Consider the following 15,696-nt stretch of genomic DNA (forward strand, 5'->3'; position numbering starts at 1 on the left):
AGACTCATAGAATGGCAGACGTCCTAAACAACACTCTGGCCTCAGAATCAGCCCTTGAGGCATTCGGATCTGGCTGAAGAGCCTATGAGAGTATTGTAGGCATGAAAAGCCAAGATACCATGGAAAAGAAAAAAAAAAAAAAAGACCTAAATGAAAGATCTCTGTGAGTTAGATGATGGAAAACATTTTTAAAAATCCTACTTGTTGCCAGATACTCTATACAGAAAATTTAATCTTCACAACAATAATTACTACAGATAGCATAACCAACATCAATTTATAGAGAAGAAAGTGAGGCTGAGAGAGGGAATACAGGTTGCTCAGGCTCACCCAAGGACTCATATGCAGGCAACCCTGACTGTCGAGTATATACATGTAATGTGTACACTTTGGGTAGGTAATCAAAGCAGGTATTTCAACAGAGCTAGTTAGCCCTAGGCCTGGAGATGATCAGTTCATTTGCTTATTGAGAGTAAATGAGCTGGAAAGGCCACAGGCAGTGTTAAAGAAGTATAGTTATAACATTCACTGTTGATGCTGGTATTTTTGTCTTACAATAGGATTTTGGTGGGTGGAGGTAACTCACAAATAGTTTTTCTTAAAACTGGAAAGCATGTCACATGAACAGATATATATTTGCTATACCTTCTGGGAGAAATAACAACTAAAATGTATCTTTTAAAAGATAAATTAGGGCAGCTTGATTTTTCCTGGCTCCATTCCAGTCAATGTCAACCCACGTGGCTAATCCTTTGTGTAAATTGCTATAATCTGTGTCCTGGTGACTATTTAGCCTTTGCAATGAAGAAGCAAGTGCGTGGGGTGAAGGTTATCAATCTGACATATGCTGATTTTTCTCTTTTCCTCTTTATCTTCAGACTCCAGAAGAACTGGAGGATGATTCTGACTTTGAACAGGAAGATTACGATGTGCGTAGTCGGACAAGTGTTCAGACCGAGGACGACCAGTTAATTGCCGGGCAGAGTGCACGGGTGAGTCATTGGCCAGGACTTGGGTTTGGGACACAGAGGATAGAAGTTACGTTCACCAACATGATGTGAGGAAAGTTCTGAAGTTGAGACCCCAGAGATTCTTGACTCTGAAACCCGTGTTCTCATCTGGAGTTGTTTATAGCAATTCACACTTTATTCAGTGAAAATAATCACCACTGCTCCTGATTGCTTTTAACTCCCACCTTCTTTACCACTTGAGACAGCATCACATGGAAACAATATAATATATATGTATACATATATATGTATGTGCAGTGGATTTTTTGGGGGGATTCAGGATTGTGATTAGATTGTTAACCAGGCAGGGAGCACTTTGCTCTGCTTGAAGTCTTTAAGTTTGGTAACAACAAAGAGGCAATGGAAAATGGGGATTCATGGTATTTGTTTGCTGTGGCTGGGCTATTGCTCTGTATTCTGGCCTGGTTTCTGTGGTACCAGATCATACCATGTGAAACTGGTTCAAGGCCATCAGAGAGGACTTTTCCCCCTCTGATACGTACCTTTTGTCAGGCAATACTCCTACGTCTCTTGCCATGTGATAGAAAAGGAACTCTTAAAGACATATTGCAAATGTGCCAGCATGGGATAGGAAGCAAGAGAGGGTACCAGCCCTGCCTGGCCATTTAATACTACATGATATTGTCCACCAAAAGAAGTGGTCCAAGGAGCATTCTGCGATCAGACCAGTTAGTTTAGCTTTGCCTTCAATAGTGTAGATACAGATAATGAAGGCAATTAGCAGATGATGAAATTCCTAGGGATTGAAGGAAATAGTAAGGGTGTCTTCCATTTTTTAAAAAATAATTCTTAGAGGTTTACTTATATATTTTAAAGCAGAATTATAGAGAGAGGGGGAGAGACAGAGGGAGGAAGAGATCTTGCACCTATTGGTTCATTCCCCAAATGGCCACAACTGCCAGAGCTGGGCCAGACAGGAGCCAGGAGCTTCTTCTGGTCTCCCATGTGAGTGCAGGAGTCCCAGAACATGGGCCATTTTCTGCTGCTTTCCCAGGAGCATTAGCAGGGAACTGGATTGGAAGTAGAGCAGTTGGGAATCAAACCAGCAACCATATGGGATGGTAGTACTGAGGGCAGCAGCTTAACCTTTTTTTTTTTTTTAACATTTATTTAATGAACATACATTTCCAAAGTACAGCATATGGATTACAATAGCTCTCTCCCTTAACTTCCCTCCCACCCGCAGCCCTCCCCTTTCCCGCTCCCTCTCCCCTTCCATTCACATCAAGATTCGTTTTCAATTCTCTTTATATACAGAAGATCAGTTTAGTATATATTGAGTAAAGATTTCAACAGTTTGCACCCACATAGAAACACAAAGTGAAAAATACTGTTGGAGTACTAGTTATAGCATTAAATCACAATGTACAGCACATTAAGGACAGAAATCCTACATGAGGAGTAAGTGAACAGTGACTCCTGTTGTTGACTTAACAAATTGACACTCTTGTTTATGGCATCAGTAATCACCCAGGCTCTTTTCATGAGATACCAAGGCTATGGAAGCCTTTTGAGTTCACCGACTCCAATCACATTTAGACATAGCTTAACCTTAACACGGTGCTGGTCCCTGGTTTTCCTCCCTTTAAAGTTTTTTTTATAGAATACAAACAAATGATAGTACAACTAAGGAACTAGATACCTTAATCCTCTGTTAAATTTTACTTAAGAAAAAATAACATATAATAAATATGGAGTTGAGAAAGATGGGGACTGGGAAACCCCACAAAGCTCATCCTGTATTAGGAATTCTGAAAAGGGTGAGAATCCACTAATTGGAGGTTAAAACAAAGTCAAAAAAGACTTTTATCTAAAGCCTGGTGTTTCTAATATGCTTTATGCCCTGATATTCTCACCTAGCAACCAAATGATCCAGAAGATACAGATGAAGCAGATGGGCATTAACAGGAGAAATGTGAAGGTGAATAAATAGAAAGGACACACTGGCTTTCTTTTCAGATAGATTTGCTTTTGAATTTCGAAAAGTGAAGTTAGGATCATCCTCAAGGCTGTGTTGTCCAATTTCTGAGTTTATAAAATCTAAATGATAAACATATGTGATAAGCATTCTACTTAAGATATCTATATATTTAAAAGGTTTAGTTTAGTTTTTTTTTTTATTTGTTGTTTGAAGCAGAGATAGACAGTCATTTCCCATCTGCTGTTTTATACCCCAAATGCCTGCAGTGGCTGGATAGGGGTCAGGCTGAAGCCAGGAGCTGGAAACCAGGAATAAAATCCAGGTCTCCCATGTGGGTGACAAGGACCCAGGACTTAATCCATCAACTACCACCTCCCAGTGTTTGCATTAGCAGCAATTTGCAGTTGGAAGTGGAGCTAGAACTTGAATCCAGGCATTCCAGTGTGGCGTACAGGTATCCCAACTGCTGGTGTCTTAGCTGCTGTGTCAAATGCTTGTCCCTTGGAGATTTAATTACTAAGTTCTTGTAAAATAATGTACAAATATTTAACATACAGTAAGTGCTAAATAAATTGAGTCTGACAATTGTCATCCTCTGGAGGAAAATTTCCTTCTGATTACATGATGACAGTACAAAAGTATACAAAGGGCCATGCTGTCACCTATAATAGAAATTTCTTGCAGATTCTATGTAACCCCCCTAAAATGTTGAACATTGGGTTGTTATGCTAAAAATATTTTGGGACTATGTTGATATAACACCAAGCTAATCAAGCAAGTTAATTTATGTTTAAGATTAAGTAAAATCAGAATTTTTATGATAATGACAAAGGGCAAGTTTGAGTAAATTATCCAAACATTAGTCAGCTGAAACTTAACTTTATTGACCAATGACTGTCATTTAGTATAGACACAGCTCAGGACCCATTAACTACTTTTCTCAAAGAGCAGGACATTTATGCAACCCTTTTCTTGTTTTATAATCATTATGTCAAAAAGGGATGATTGGTCCCACTTTTTACAAGGAGCAATAGATCCAATGAATTTCATGAATCCTACTTATGTCAGACATCAAGTCAATGATGATGGGTAAAAACAAAGTACAGATGATTCTTGTCTTTCTCATCCATTATTAACTTTTTGAAAGTTTTTTTCAGCATGAATTATGAACATGGGCCAAGACAGTAAGAACAAAGTACTCCTATAATCTAGTATTTGCTAATTTATCTTTGAGGTCCATCATGTGGTTTGCATGATTAACTCACAGCAGGCAGCATTCCTGATGTGAATCAGCCTATAATTATATGATGACAAGTCAGAGACATGGAATTATGGCTGTTAACATGGAAATAAGAGTGCATTAAATTGCAGAGAAGATAGATGGATGAACTTTTGATCAGAAAGTGTGATAAACTGGCCAACACTGTGAAAGAGGAGAACTTTGACAGAGCTATTTGCTCTTTCCAGCAGCTAGTCTTCCCCTGTTACTGACTTTATTTTGGATTTTCATTTGGAGAAATTGTTTTCTGAAAATGGTAAATCACTCCAAGAAGAAGTTAAAGAGGATGATGTGCTTTTATTGCTCCCCTCCAATGCTGCTCTCAAAATCTAGAATTAGGATATTTCTTATCTCCTTTATTTGTCCCTGCTGGTTTCTTATCTAAACTCTTTGGAAGATGGAGGATGGAGGATTGGGAATGGTGGCACGTGATAAAACAGAGGTCAGCTAGCCCTTTGATCCTTGATGTGACATCTTCTAAACTGTTTCTTCACAGGTTGACATAGTTAAAATTGGACTGTGACAGCTTTGGAGCGTTTAACCTTGGTGACAGAATATATTATTTGTAGTCACACAGACCTGATTTTAAATATAGCATTGGCAAAGCTGAGTGACTTTGGGGCAACTTTCTTAACCTCACCATACCTTGTCTGTATATATAAGGGAGATACACAGCGTTCTTTCTAATGTCTTCAGGAAAACTGCATGATAAATGTATCACAGGGTTTGTAATGTACCTAGATAGAGATTACTACGTTGGGCATGGAGATAATGAGGATGAGGCTTGTAGCTTGACGTAGTCCTTAATAAAATGTCTGGGCAACTAATTTAACCCAAAAGAAATGGATAATTCAGGCAATCATGAGAGTTTTTGCTTAAAAGGACAAGGACTTGGATTTTCAAATTTATGTGCTATCCTCCTTTAAAACCAAGTAAGAGGAAACAGAAACATCAGGTTTAAACCCCTTTAATCATTATTTTCAAACACTCTTGTATTTAAAGCTTTAATGTTAGACTTAATGCTAAGAAATGGAAACTCATTAGTTTGGGGGTGAAAACTCTTTTTTCCCCGTGAGGATTTGAAAAATAATTATATCAAAGCTTCCTTGAGATTTAGGTTGAACAAACAATTCTGGGCTTTTGGAATGATTATTGGCTTGTATAGTGATTTTCACTAATATTAATGGGTAGAGTTTAAAAGACTAATCACAAAATTTGATTAGAGGAAAGGCTGGGAGCCTGGGTTGGGGGATGGGGATCCTGTAGATTGAAATCTCTGATGCTACAAATATGGGATCTCAGATCAACTAGATCAGTAACCTAGAGAGCTATGTTTGGCTACTGTCAAAGAAATTCCAAAACCTGAGATCACTCACCCAAGACACAGCAAGCCAATCACTGACATTGTGGAGGTAGAATGAAGTAAATATTGATTGTAAGATGCATAGCAAGGAGCTGGACAGTTCGTGCTTTCTTCCCACACTCCTCCAGAGGCTGGGGTATAGATTGGAGCTGGGGCTAAGAAATGCAGTGTTCAGCTCATTTCCAGGTCCATGCTTAGTCTGTAGTGCTTATGGCCCTCCACATATTGGTTAACAACATGGTGTTCTTTGGGTAACTTGAATGATGCCAGTGTGGCTCCAGCCACACAGTTGGCATTTATTTCTTGAGGTCTGGAAAAACTCTCAAGGCAAGACAGAACATCATTATGTTGTTGTTAGGGGAGATAAATTATTTCATGGGTCATGTGATCAAGGACCTTGTAGGGCTGGCTTGTAGGGTTGGCTGTGCTGCCTCCTCAAATCAGTGAGTTAATTTTTCTTCAGAGGCTGATTGTTGTTACAAAACTAGGGCAAGAAAACTTTGAGCTAAGTGAAGGGAGGCTGGGAGACTGTGGAAGACAAGGACTTGATGGTATCTAGCCTAGGCATCAAAGGCACTGTGTTTTGTTTCACTGCTGTGAATAGAAGCAGAATCTCTCAGATGGTCCTGCTTGATCACATCATACAAGCTAAAAAGCTGATTTGTCCTCTTCCTTCTTGGCCATGAAAATAATTTTTCTCCTGTTGCCTTAGTTTGAGGGGATCAAAAATTGCATGTTATATATTTTATATTAAATTTGACCCGAATGTAGCTGGCCTCTTTTTTTCTAGCTACAATGGCTTTAATGTGTTAACATTTCAAACTGCTGAGTTACATTGATAAGACCTAATTAAAACTCATGTGTTGAATTTTAATTTGATTAACTTGCAAATTTTGCAGTTTGCATCTACTGTTTATAGATAACCTTTTTTTAAATTCCAGTTTCGGAAAAGGTCAATTATGAATTTTTAAAAGCCAAGAGCATTTTAAGGATATTTAGGAAAAGACTTCATTCAGCTCATCCGTAGCTACATAAGCAGAAGCAAATATATCAACACTTGCAACCAAGTCACACGCCATTAAGTGCATTATGCAGGTCGAGCACCCCTTGAGTCAAAATAACAACTTCTTTTGCAAATCTGCTTTGAAGGGGCTAGTTTTTCTTCCAAACTGTGTCCTTAGAAAGTGTTTGTCAGTTATGGCAAAATCTCTTGAGCTGTGTTGATGACGGGAGTGGAAAAATGTTTAAGCAGTCAATCAAAAGATACTTACTGAGTGCCTACTCCACGTAGGCTGTGGAGGCCTCTATGCTAAGCAGGCACACAGAGAAGTAGGAGGTAAGGCATTAAATAGGAATTAATTAGAGATCAAGCAAGGCAGTTAATATTCAAGTGCTAAAGTATACAATGGAAACTCAGGTGCTAGTTATACTTGACAGAGAAGTGTATGCTGTTCAATGCAAAATTAACCCTTTTGATACAATGAAAGGTACATTATTTTCCACATGGGGAATGAAGGTAGAGTATGGAAGTCTCCAGGTACTTTGGTAGATTTTTATTTTTATCTTTCACAGAAAAACATTGAGTGAATGTATTAATTTATGCTAACCTAGTACCTGCACCATCTAAGTGAGATACAATAAGCTTTTTTATATGAGGAGGACATTGGACAGGGATGCTTCAAGAAAAACAGTTCATAGTCAACTTTTGGAAATCCAAGCATACTAAAAGTAAAATTAAATAGTAGCCATGTTAGTATATTTCAAATATGGATTTATGAAAATTTCTATAAATCTTTTCAAATATGGCTTTTTAAAGTACTTAAATATTTTCAAGCTGTAGAGTGTTAAATATTTTAACTACATTAGTTGTACAAGTCTGACTTTTAAATATGTATTATAATTTATACACACAGATACATAGGAGGAAGTTAATAGACATAGTTATCTGTCAACAAGGAGCTCTTGAATGTGCTATTGCAAGGACATCTTTATGAAAAGCAGATAGAAAAAGTCCCTTCTTCTGGACAGATGAAGCCACAACACCAGGATGCACAGCCTCATGGGCACGGTTTGTGATTTCAGGGACTCTGCCCACTCTAGGCTGGAGGCCCTTGTTCTTTGAGTAAGCTGTGTGCTGTGCCTGTGCATAATGATTGGGTGGCACACAGTGGTTAAGGATGGTATTAGTGCACCTAAATGTGAATCCTATTCCTGTTGCATATGCATTGTATAATATTAGAAATTGAATTAATTTCTCTGGTTCTACATACAATCATTAATAAAAGGGGATAATAATAGTATTGGAATGACAAAGTAGATTAAATTATTTAAAATAGATAAAATAATAAAAGGGGATAATAATAGTATTGGAATGACAAAGTAGATTAAATTATTTAAAATAGATAAGCTTGTACATATATGTACACAAGGAATTGTGCTAATCTTTTGTTTATAGTGACACAGAAGACTCTGGGTCCATCACTTCCATTGTGGGCAACTAAGTTACAAGCTATCATATTAGCTAGAAAGCAAAACTGAAAGCAGAAATGGTAATATAATGTAATAATTCTATAATACATTCATTTGGGGGGCAGAGGGACAAAGCTAATGTACTTCATTTGCTCCCCATATACTATAACTTTTTGAGATGATTATTTAGTATTTCTGTATTACTTCTTATGACCCAAGTAGCCATGAGATCCTAGCTCTGACCAAGCCTCATTGAGCTCAATTTTTGAGTTTGTTACCTTAGCTGTCTCCCAACCAATGTACTCGGAGTAGGTGGAGCTTTACGACTTAGATAGCAATTTTCTTACATTATTTAACTCGTTCACTGCAAAAACTGTAGCACTCCTACCTGCCCCCTGCCCCCAACATACACACAAACCCGCCGATTGTGTGCTTGTGGTCTTTCTCAGAAAGAATACGTGTGTGTAGGGTCAGTGTTGTGGTCTAATGGGTAACTTTACCTCCTGCACTACTGGGATCCCACTTGGGCACCAGTTTGTGTCTTCCAGTCCAGTTCCCTGTTAAGAGCAGTGGAAGATGGCCTACTCATGTGGGAGATCTGAAGAAGCCCCTGACTGTCTGATTTTGGCCTACCCAGTGCTGGCTGTTGAAGAAATCTGGGTAGTGTATCAGTAGATAGAAGATCTCTGTCTCTCCCTTTCTCTCTGTAACTCTGACTTTCAAAAAAAAAAAAAAAATATATATATATATATATATATATAGAAAAGGATATGTGTGTCTAAGAACAAGAGGGTGCTGAAATAACTTGTCTACATATTCATGTCTCTGAAGCGTGTTGCAGAGTTCTGGGAGAAGGTAATGAGATGATGTCAGGCATTTCGCTGAGAGTCAGCTAAGTAGTGTTTAGGGCCTGGGGTTGTGATACATTGGGCTAAGCTGCCACCTGTGATAATGGCAACCCATACTGGAGGGCCAGTTCAAGTTCTAGCTGCTCTGTTTCTGATCTATCTCCTTGTTAATGAACCTGCGAAAGCAGTGGAAGATGGCCCAAGAGTTGGACCCCTGCTACCCTCATGGGAGACCCAGATGGAATTCCAGGCCCCTGGCATTGGCCTGGTGCAGTCGTGGCCATGGTGGCCATTTTTTTTTTTGGGAAGAGAACCAACAGATGGGACATCTAATCTTTTTCTCTGTCACTCTGCTTTTCAAATATAAAAATAGTGTTTAACAAATACAGCGGATTCTTATTATTCGTGGTAGTTATCTTGTATAAAGTCACCATGAACATTTAATTAGTAAATATGTAGTCATCTCTCTTAAAGCAAATTTAGGGTTAGGTTCCTGAAAGCAGCTACTCACAGTGCTTTGTTCATCAAAGCAATGCAAACCATATATAATCGGTGTTTCTTTTGGTCACTTGATATTTTTTGATTCATTAACATTGAACTCAAGACCAGTAGCACTCACTGGTGCCTAATCAAAGCTTAACTTATATGTTTATTTTTCTCCTTAATGCTCCTCCTAGCCTTTTGAAGCTTAGGGACTCTAGACAGCACTTCAGCATCATACATCAGGACTATTTCAAGCAGCAGAATCGCCAACAAAAGGCACAAAGATGTGAAAAATGTGACACTAAATAGACTGCAAAAAGGACATACTTGTTTACAGCATGAGAGCTGAAAAAAATTAAACAGAATTGCCTTGTACAATCTCAAATGAAAACTTGCACATTGGGTGATTGAAATCTTTTGCTGCTTTTCCCATTGGTTACAAATACTGTGAAAGTGCCACCAGTATTGGAACTGGGGCTACAGATGTATTTTAGGGAACGAGCACATTCACAAGCGAAGATGACACCCAGAAAGCTTCAGATTTTTATTTCAGACTTTGGATTGTCAGATTAAGGACAGTCAACCACTAAAGACTATGCAAATTTTCCCCAAGGGTTACTCAGGCTGTATTTGATGCCACTACAATGCTACTATATACATGGAAAAAGGCCCTATAGGAAGCCATCGTCAGCCAGGATTTCTGTAAAGCAGGGGGAGGAAGGAGGCCAACATGGGTTTGCCATTCCCGTGGTGTCCCAGTAGAGGGTTTTTATTTGGCATATATCTGTGCATGCCTTCATTTACACTCATGAAAAGTCTCCCTACCTCACTTGGATGCTCAGATATTGTTTAAAATTCTTCTTCCCAGTGGCAGAAGGCCTTCTTTCTTTTTTCTCTTCTCTGAACAGATTTCTGTGTTGAAAGAGGTGCCTTCTTTCATCTGGTAAAAGTTTCCTGAGACCAAATATAAAAATTGTCAAGAATAGATTCTATAGAACAAACATATGTCATCAAAGCGACAGAGAAGCTCTGCTACTGACAGTGTGCATGTACTTTTGAATCTCTGTGTGTTTTTTCTGTATGGGAGAGGGCGTACAGATTTTGGGGATCATACCACCCTGTGCTCTTGGCCACCCTGGAATGGAGCAGAGATTCGCCAGAACAGCAGAGCATCCATCACCCTTGTCAAGGTCTGGCTCTGCCATCCACAAGAGGCAGAGTCAGCACACAGTCTCTAATTCCTTTCTCATACTGTTTCTGTAACCCACACAGGCCATCATGGCACAACTACCACAAGAGGAGAAGGCAAAAATTGCTGAGCAGGTGGAGATATTCCACCAAGAAAAAAGCAAGCTGGATGCCGAAGTGGCCAAATGGGATGACAGTGGGAATGACATCATTGTGCTAGCCAAGCAGATGTGTATGATCATGATGGAAATGACAGACTTCACAAGGTGAGGCCCAGACACAGAGACAAGCATTTTTGGATTAATCTAGAAAGCTAGCAGTGTGTATCAGCCTGTGAGAGCCTGCAGAAAAAATAAAACACTATATAGTGGCAAGATGATGGTGGGATTACACATTTTCATGCATAAGTCAAAATGATCTGAACTGAATTCTTAGCAGATAGGTCTGGATCAAGGAGAATGGATTCATCTTTATAATTATTGTTATATTTCTGAAGGCAATCATAAAATCAAAGCCTAGAGAGTGGGTGACTGGTCTTTGGTTCATTCTGTTTTGGAATATGTTTAAATGTTATCCTGAAGGTAAAGTAAACAATTTGTTAATGTCCCTTTGGAAAAATAAATATACGTGTATGTGCATGTAAATGTATAATATATCGCAGTACTCGCTCATGATCTAGCATTAATTTCTCTTAACATTTTACCCTTCTCTACAAAGAAACGGGCAGAACAATATAAAATTCCACAATCTTGACAGGGAAGTTAAAAGTTGTGAATGTAGTATTCCTTTGAGCTCTGAATAGTACTTACGATAAATCAAGACACCCATCAAAATTTTGCCGGGAGCCTTTTCTGACCAAGTTCTTTGCTGTTTCTGCCATTGTATTTTGGTCTGTTCTTAAGTGAAGGTGGCACTTCCGTTCTTCCATTAGAATATTGGGCTGATCTGGGGCAGATTTCTTACTGTCTTTATTTGCAAAATGGTGAAATGATCTGTTTTATCAATTTCCTAGGAGATGTTTAAATCCAAAGAGAATATATTTATAAATTTGGCTGCTATATAAATTTAGGCTGTGACTTAACTGTAGTTTGTTTTCTTTTTTTAAACACAGGCACACGTGCACAAAGATGTGTTAACGATTCAACATGGTATTTGTTGTTAAAACCATGCCAGATCTATGGCCTTGTCAAAACACCACCTCATGGGTGACTTTTTTTGTTTTAATCACTGTTGAATGCTTCTGATAGGAAAAGGCTAGGATGGATTGTAGGCTGTAAGAAAATATGGAACATCTTTGCGTCATCCCCTTTACCCTCTGCCTCTGGCCAATATGTACTAATGACATTGCTTGGCTCTCTTTCCAAATATTTTAAAATTGTTTTTGACTTCAGTGGAATGACTTTAGTGTTACAAGGGTGACCTTTGAAACTTTTAAATGTCATTGTATTCATTAGAAGTTCAAATTTGTCCATCTGGTTAGTGTTTGTTGGCTCCATAGATTTATTTTGTAGAGGTAATGGCAGGATAATATCTGAGGCTATATTTCCATTTGAATTTTCTACAAATCAGAATATGACGGCAGCCTCAGTCGTTGCTTTCACAAAGCCTGTGATGCCTTAATTTGCTGGCTTTCAATATTTTATCAGTGTTTTATCTGATGTATATTATACAATCCATTAATAACATCACTAGAACAAATCTCATTAGTTTAAAGTGAATAATGAATCTATTCATGTTGCAAGTTTAGATCAGAAGAACATTTAATAATTCTCTAGATTATATATAACTGGTTGAGAGAGATTTATATTTGAGGGATCTTATTATATTATTTTAAATAAGACGGATGTTTAGTATTCAAAGTATAGTTTGAATAATGAAAAGAAGGCTGCTTCAATTTCCTAGAGATTTCATATCATCATTTTATGCTGATTTGAATAATGGAATGTCCAGTATGCTACTGAGTTTTATTTTCCCAATGCATGATGAGTAGTTTTCTGTCCCTAGGTGAGGACAAAGGAAGGAGTAAATGACTAGAGACCCAAGGAAGGGTGTGAACTGGAAAGGAAAGAGAAGCCATGTGTAGAGCCTGTTCCTTTGTTGGCAGAGGAAGCTGACTAGGGGCTTTTCTTCTGGCCGCTCACATCAGTGCTCTAGACTTGGCCTTATACATTATTGTCATTACTCTAGCATTTTCTGCCTCAAGGAGCAATATTTTCAGCTCCATTCTTATAAGCACTCCAATGTACTACAATTGAACTTTAAAAAGTTTGTGGGAAAACATTTTGAAAATATTTAATTTAGTGCAAAAATTTCATAATTGTGCATAGAAGGGTCTTCAGAAAGTTACTGGAACATGCATACAATGAAAAAACTGGATTTCAAAGAATTTTTGTTAACAATAATTTAATCTTTTAATGCATTTTTTCCATGAAAGTTTTGAAGCCCCTGTATTTTTCTCTTTTTTTGAAGGAAAAGAATATTGTTGATGAGACATTTAAACTTGGCTACTCTTTTCTATTCATGTGCTTGATGGGCTGGTTGGTGCAAAAATTACGCTTGCCTACATTATCTTGTTGTTGTATTCTTATCACTAGCTAATTCATTAATTTGATTCAGTAATCTCAATGATATCCACTCCATTATTATTAAAATTGGAGAGGTTCTGCCTCATTATTTGTGTAATAACTTCTTCATGGAGGATAAAATTGATTATTCTTCATGTCTTTTTTTCTGCTCAGTTCCTGACTTCCATCTCACGGGCAATGGTAGAAGCACTGCCCTGCCAGGGTGGATTTGTGCTTTTTTTTTTCCAGGAAGAAATAGCATGTTTAAATAACAAAAGGTCTGCACTTGGAAATAGCTCATTTAATTGCCTAGCCAGGCACAAAGCCATCTTTTAAAATCAACCTTCAAGTCTGGTCTTGAAAGAAACAGAGTGGACCTGAAGAAACAACTGTTAGCATACAACCAGCTATGAAATACTGAGTATCTGAGTCAAATGCCATGTGATTGCCCAATATTCCCTAATTCTTGTTCCCGTCTTGGTTGAGATTCTCTATCCTCGTCAGTTATTAAAAATTAAACAGCAACAATCCAGCTGCCTTTACCAAAACTTTCATTAGCTCCTTTTTCCACAAAACAAAAATCTTTATTTGCTCTTCCTTTATGACCTTTAGGCTCTTGTTTATAAATATTTAAATGTGACCTCCAGGACATAATCCAAATGGCACTCCTAGAATAGTTCAGCTCCTGATTGTGCTGTCATATATAACATCTCAGAATTTCTGGTTCATCCAGATGTCCAACTTTGCTATCTTTATATGGCTCAAGCTAATTGGAGAAATTTCCCAAGCATATTTTATGATGCCTTGGTTCTGAGTTCTATGGCCCCCTACGTTTGAAAATATCTTCCTTATATGTTGCTATATTGTCATTATTAGAAAATCACAATTGATATTAACAAATTAAAAGGCCTTGAAAAGGCAATAGAAAATCAATCTTTAAACTTGGAACAACATTGAATTTGAATTGTGAGGACTAAGAACATTAGCCCAGGATATACTGACATTAATTTTTCACATTAATACTTTTCTTTTCACAATACCAATGTGAATTAGTTGGCAAAAAGGAGATAGTAGTGATATTATAATAGTTTTCTTTGGCTTTTTTTTTTTTTTTTTGGAATGCCTTTAAACATAGACCCTTATATAGATGTCATTTATGACCTCATGTGAGAAGGTTGCAAGAATCTATAGAGGTAATTCTATAGCTATAAAATCTATAGTAGAGGTAATTCTATAGCTTTGTTTTTCATAAGCAGAATTACAAACATATTTCAGATGGAATAATAGATCACTGTTATCATTAAGGACTGAATATTCTTCAAAACACCTTTTAAAATGTCCAAAATAAAGAATCTGGTCCAAGCTAGGGTAACACAGGAGATATACACCATCATTTTGAGACTGGGGCTACAATCAGCAGGGCCAATCTGTCAATACTGCTTTCTACTGTCAAGGAAGATCAAACTTCTGATCTTCTCTGTTCTGATCCTGATGTATTTTTCTGTTTGATTTTGTTTTTGCTGTTAGCATTATTTCCTGTCCCACTTCCAACTTACTATCCAGATGACCACAGTTCATTTAGATTTGTGCTGTTCCATACAGTAGACACCACAGTGGCTATTTAAGTGATTTCTCATTTTACCTTTTTCATCATTTTCCAAGTGTACACTGAGAAACATTCATGTTGTGCAACCATTACCATCATTCATCTACAGAACATTTTCATATTCCTCAACAAATATGCTATAGCTAAATTAACACTAATTTCCCATTGCCACACAGCCCTTAAAAGCCATGATTTTACTTTATATCTTTGTGAATTTGAGTACTCTAGGTACCTCAGGTAAGTAGAATGTTATATGTGTTTGTCATTTTGTGACTGGCTTATTTCACGTAGCATAATGTTTTTAAGGTTCATACTATTGCCACATGTGCCTAACTGCCCTCCTTGCTAAGGCTAAATAATATTCCATTATATGAGGCCGGCGCCGCGGCTCACTAGGCTAATCCTCCGCCTTGCGGCGCCGGCACACCGGGTTCTAGTCCCGGTCGGGGCACCGATCCTGTCCCGGTTGCCCCTCTTCCAGGCCAGCTCTCTGCTGTGGCCAGGGAGTGCAGTGGAGGACGGCCCAAGTCCTTGAGCCCTGCACCCCATGGGAGACCAGGAGAAGCACCTGGCTCCTGCCATCGGATCAGCGCGGTGCGCCGGCCGCAGCGCGCTACCGCGGCGGCCATTGGAGGGTGAACCAACGGCAAAAGGAAGACCTTTCTCTCTGTCTCTCTCTCACTGTCCACTCTGCCTGTCAAAAATAAAAAAAAATAAAAAAATAAAAATAAATAAAAAAATAAAAAAATATTCCATTATATGGATATATAATGTATTTACCCATTTATCTGTTAATGGACATTTTGGCTGCTTCTATCACTTTGACTATTGTGAATAAAGCTGCTTTGAATATGAACATACAAAGGCATGTTCAAGTTTCTGATTTTATTTCTTTTGGATATGTACCTAGACCAGGAGTTGAAAGATCATATGGTAATTTTAAC

At 38.0% G+C, this 15,696-nt stretch overlaps 1 protein-coding gene across 1 annotated transcript in view; it reads left to right on the forward strand.

Moving 5' to 3' along the window:
- The window catches only part of CTNNA2 (catenin alpha 2), a 1,271,675-nt gene that overhangs the window by 1,209,138 nt on the left and 46,841 nt on the right, over positions 1 to 15,696 (forward strand). The window contains exons 14-15 of the mRNA XM_062208724.1: positions 879 to 992; positions 10,667 to 10,848. Of these exons, the coding sequence (XP_062064708.1) occupies positions 879 to 992; positions 10,667 to 10,848 (296 nt within the window). The remainder of the gene's footprint in view (positions 1 to 878; positions 993 to 10,666; positions 10,849 to 15,696) is intronic.

This window comes from Lepus europaeus, chromosome 13, assembly GCF_033115175.1.
Source record: "Lepus europaeus isolate LE1 chromosome 13, mLepTim1.pri, whole genome shotgun sequence".
Lineage (NCBI taxonomy): Eukaryota > Metazoa > Chordata > Mammalia > Lagomorpha > Leporidae > Lepus > Lepus europaeus.